This window comes from Oryza sativa, chromosome 5 (assembly GCF_034140825.1).
Source record: "Oryza sativa Japonica Group chromosome 5, ASM3414082v1".
Classification (NCBI taxonomy): domain Eukaryota; kingdom Viridiplantae; phylum Streptophyta; class Magnoliopsida; order Poales; family Poaceae; genus Oryza; species Oryza sativa.
In genome coordinates, this window is record NC_089039.1 from 3849239 (window position 1) to 3854642 (window position 5404).

Here is a 5404-nt window from a genome sequence, read left to right on the forward strand (position 1 = left end):
CACACGGGTACGTGTAGTAGCTAGGACAGCGCACGTTTGGCACAGAGTAGTGTTTAATTGCTGTTGCCCAATAATTTGGCTAGGGTTACGGCTATCATTGAGATCTAATCTATTCTTGTCTGATCTAATCATAGTATGGTAAAACAAATATACATGCATGTATACATAAATGCTATTTTTATTTTAGAAAAAAATGAGTACATACATGCAATAGGCTTAATAGGAGTTCATCATGAGGTAAAAAAATATGAGTACGTTAATAGGCTTTTTCTTTTTGTTAACTAGAAGTACATTGATCGGCTATGCAAGTATGATATACAACCTCCGTCTTAAGAAAAGATTGTGTTTTTATCATTCAGAATATATATGTAAAAAAAATTGACCCAACTAATCCCTTCTTTCTAACACCTAAAACTCAACATACAAGCATATAGTATTTATTAGTAGCATGTCATATCAACCCATTAAGCACAAAAAGCTCAATATGTAAATATATAGTAATTATATTTATAATTTATTTCATTCTAAAACTAAACATACACATGCTAAATCATCATTCTCAAATCATTTTCATAACATTTCAATCCAAATCATTTCATCATTTCTCAAATATCTAATATATATTCCGCGGTAAAGAGCGGGACATCTAGTTAACTTAATTGAGAATGCCAATCAAGTGGACTAATTGGCTTAACTTTGTGTGCATGCACGTTAAATCTGTATATATATGCAGGGTGGATTAGGAGTAATGTTCAATCATTAGAAACAACATTAAATAAGGGCATGACGGTCATTTGCGTTGAGTGCTAATTTGTCTAAAATTTGCTAAAAGGACTTTCTTTTGGGCCAGATCAAAGTAGAAATTTCTACTTATTCTAAAATAATGTTTTTAGGGGAATTCTGAAGTAATGTTGATGTTTCTTTTGTGTGTGTGTTTGTGGGTACTTGGGTTGACTAATGATGATGGATTGATGGGAGATTATCTGGTAGTAGCATAGAACGTTTTTGCGTGATAAAAGAACATACTATATGTTTGCATGGTTGGGTCTCTGGTTTGTTGAGTGCGTCAACACACAAATTAAGGAAAAGCTAAAGACTTGTTTGATCAAAGGTTATCTTTTAGTAGGAAATTTGGAGTATATATAGGCATGTAATTTTTTTTAACGAGCATGTTTGGGACAAATTAAAGGAGGCTAAAATTTCCATTCCTAAGGGAAGGGATGAATTTTGATAAACCAAAGGTCAAATCCAAGGGCAATTTTCCTTGAGTATTAGGTATGCTCTGTTTTTGATTCCGCCTGGATATTGTGACAATTAATTATAACTTTCATGTAAAATCTAAACAACTAGAATCTCACCATTCCTAGCTATGTTTTGTATTCTTTACTTTATACTTTATTAAGTTATTATGCAATTTAATTACTCGTTGATGTTAAAGAAATAGGATAGAGAAGTTTTTAGAGGACTAGCTAGCTAGTACTCTATGCATGATCTGACTCTACTTTTAATGTAGATTCTTGTTAACCATATGTAGATTTTCTAGGGTAGCTTTGCCACAGCTAACAAAATCACTCTGTACTATGTCTTCTCCTGAAATTTTGCAACTTTTAAGATGCATGTCCTTTGTTCCTATTAAGAAATTACTATGCATACATTCCTTTTACATTAATATAGTAAGATAGATCATGTGTACGTTGTGCGATATTGTTATTTTTTAAAATATACTATATTGTTTTTGTGAGATTGTGGCACCTTGCATTTTCATTTTTATCCAAAGGAGGTGTCGATATTTGAGTAAGTGCTTCAATGCTTTTTGAAAATAATATTCATGAGAAAAATTGGAAATTAACTGTATCAAGCACATGGTAATTATTTGATTACTTCTTAGTACTGCATATATTTTCTTGATTGCTTCAGTGATGACTAGTTGAAAATATGACTATGAATTTGAGGCACTACCTTTCTGATAAATATACAACAAATAGATTATGTAAAAAACCCATACCTGAAATTCAACATCCAACCACACACTAACAGGTCTACTACCTACACATGCATGTAATGTACCATTAATTGTGTACAACCAATGTACAGATAGGCAGCTTGACCATGGAAATGTGCTGTGGGAATTATTGAGGCAAGGGTAGACAGACAGTAAAAAAAAAACAGAGAGAGAGAAAGAAAATTGCCTCCATAAATTCTAGTGAACATGGGGGTTTGTAGTTGTACTCCAGTACACTTGTCCTTAGATGAGTACTTAAGATAAGGCTAGCAAACACATGAGGCCATCTTTTGATATCCCTTATCCCTAAAATATTTCTCCACCAAACTATGCACATTATATATCTATATTTTTCCCCTTGGCCTCTTTTGCCCTTCAAGCAATGCAAAGACCATGACAAAACAAAATTAATGAATTAATTAACCAAGACCCATGGCTCCCTTGAACATGTTGCATCTCTGGACACCATCTTGGCAGCTAGGCCACTATATAAGCATTGGTCACCCCCCAACATTCTGAAGAAGAGAGGGATCGATGCTAGCTATGACTATGAGATTAAGAGGCTAATTAGAGTGAGAAAGTCATTAGCAAACTTAAGCTAGAGAGAGAGAGGTTAATTAAGAAGATTAATTACAATGGGCAACAGCCTGAGATGCTGCCTAGCTTGCGTCCTCCCCTGCGGCGCCCTCGACCTGATCAGGATCGTCCACCTCAACGGCCGCGTCGAGGAGTACGGGCGCCCGGTCGCCGCCGGCGAGATCCTCGCCGCCAACCCCAACCACGTCCTCAGCAAGCCGTGCTGCTCCCAGGGCGGCGCCGTCGCCGTGCGCAGGACGATCCTCATCGTCTCGCCGGACTCCGAGCTGGAGCGCGGCGAGATCTACTTCCTCATCCCGGCCTCCTCCGTGCCGGACAAAAAGAAGAAGAGCGGCGGCGGCGCCGCCGCGGCGACGCCGGCGGCGAGCGGCCGCCACGGCAAGAGCAAGCAGGCGGCGCCGTCGTCGGATCACGGGGGCAATGGCCGTCGTCACGTGCGCGACGTGTCGTCGGAGAAGAGGTCGTCGTCGTTGCACCGGCGGCGCATGAGCGCCGGCAGCCGGACGGCGGCGTGGAGGCCACACCTCGAGTGCATCGTAGAGGACACTTGAGAGAGAGAGAGAGAGACGGAGAGAGCTTAGCACTAGTGCATTAATGATTAATCTTTTTTTTCTTTTCTTTTTTTTTTTTGTTTCTTTTGGTTTGTGGTATTAAGGGGGGTTGATGGTGTTTTGCATGGGTGTCATCTTCTCACTTGAGTGCATGGTTAATTTCCATGTTTTTCTTTTCTATTTTTTTTGTAAGTGTACATCCATGTAATGTTTTACCCTTGCTAGTATATATATATGATGAACATGTAGAGGAAGGGTTGTGAATTCTTATTTTTGTTCTTGTTCTTGTTCTTGCTCTGTTTTTTTTAGGAAATAATTAAGTCTTTGGTTGGCTCGAGGAAGAAAAAGAGAACAAATGAAGACATGCACATAACATTTTATTTTCACAAGAAAGAAAATCATATAGTGCCAACTTGTATATAAAGTTGTTGGTGTCTAATCTTAATTAGACTTGATCATCCTTTAATGGTCAAACCATTTGCAAGGTGCATCAATCTCAGTGGTTACTACTTACTCCAATTAATCCCTCCAATTAAGCAAGCTTGTTCTCAAATACTACCAAGCTCTACTAGGATGTTTAGATTGGAGATCAAGTCTTAATTAACTTGTATTAATTAAGTTTCCCATCATGCCTTAGTTTCTCATCATCATCGGCTAACTAATAGTGGGAGACATACATCATTAGACCATGAATGAATAATGGTTGCTTTCTTTAATTTCCTAAGGAGCTTGACAAAAAGACACCCTAGCAAGCAACATTTTTAAGTAAAGCCAGCTACCAGGGCATATAGTTTAATAACTATTATAACTTTGCACTAATTGATACCCTCCTCCTTGAAGCTTTGCCTTAATGCTTTCTGTACTAGTACTACTCAATGCAAGCTTTAACAAATTAATGCATCAAATCGATGCCCTAAAAAAAATCAAAAATGAGGGCAACTGCAAACTATCTATGCAAAAAAGGGTACATTTTGAGCACTAAAGATGACAAATGCATACCCTGCATAGAAATATCTGCTATTTGTGAATATTATACTTTACATTAGGAATATTATACTTTACATTACTGAAATCACTTTTTCCTGTTTTAGATGGAATTTTTTGCTTATTCTCTGCTGAAGAATTTTGCTTTTTTGGGTGTCAATATCACTCAAATATTCTCAATATTGACGTACACTTGATTGGCGAAAAAGATATATTCTGCATCGTTGAAATTGTGAAGTGATGTGCTCATTTCACAATATCAATATATGAATTCTGAGAATTATTCAAAGAAAACCATGAGACAGTAATACCCACACATTTTGCCAATCCAACAGGAACACTTCAGAAAAAGACAGTCAGTCACAGTTGTTCAATGGTCACAGTAGAGTGGTCTCCTCATACCAATCACCAATAATTAATTGGTTCTCTGATTGCTATTGTAGTTGGAATCTTGAGTAGAAAATTACAAGTCTCCCTTGCAATGAAATGATGCAATATACTTACAATAATCTGTCGGAAAGATATGAAAGCTTCAGAATTGCTCTGATCTACTGACAAATGCTAGGGCATGCAATAAGCTAAAGCATGAACCTATTAGTTTGCAAGACTGTAAATTAATTCCAATTCTGAAGTACATGTTTCTGAATTTAGAGGCATGGAAACAGTTAAATTTCCAGTACAAATATCATAATCATGATAATTTCTTCACTATTCTGCAAAGTTCCATATAAGTCTGAAAAATTATCTAATTGAATCTGACAATTAGACAGTACATGATTGCTAGTACATGGAACATAACACATATTTTGTTTGCTTACAGCTCATGCAAACTCTGATCTGAATGGAATAGATTTGCGTGAGCTCTTGGATCAGGTACCCACAGGAAGCTGCTCATCGAGCAAAGAAAACAAAAGGGTGCTCACACACACATGCTGCTGCACGAATTAAGCTGCATACCAAATCATGCACAGATTTCAACTTGTTTATCTTACTACTGCCTTGATTTGTTTGTGTTTGTTTACTTCCAAAAGACAGCTAAGGGGGCTAATGATAATTTGGGTTTTAGTATTAGTCAATGATTGGCACTCTGCAAGGGATTGAGGATTAAAACATTGGTGTTTTGCAGACTAGGATGTTTTTGTCCATTTATGGCTCATAATTGCAGTTTAGGGTGGTTGTTGGTGTACTCTTTTTTTTTTTTTTTTTTGCGATTTGTGTTAGTACCTGTTTTTTCTCTTCTGACAAATAAAACTATATGGAAATTGTTGCT

The 5404-nt window shown here is 37.1% G+C and overlaps 1 protein-coding gene across 1 annotated transcript; it reads left to right on the forward strand.

Annotated features, from left to right (window-relative positions):
- Window positions 1–2369: 2369 nt before the first annotated feature.
- LOC4337910 (uncharacterized) lies at window positions 2370–3420 on the forward strand. Its single transcript, XM_015783305.3, has one exon. It carries the CDS (start codon window positions 2638–2640, stop codon window positions 3148–3150), a length of 513 nt encoding a protein of 170 aa, XP_015638791.1. The 5' UTR covers window positions 2370–2637; the 3' UTR covers window positions 3151–3420.
- The last annotated feature ends 1984 nt before the right edge of the window (window positions 3421–5404 follow it).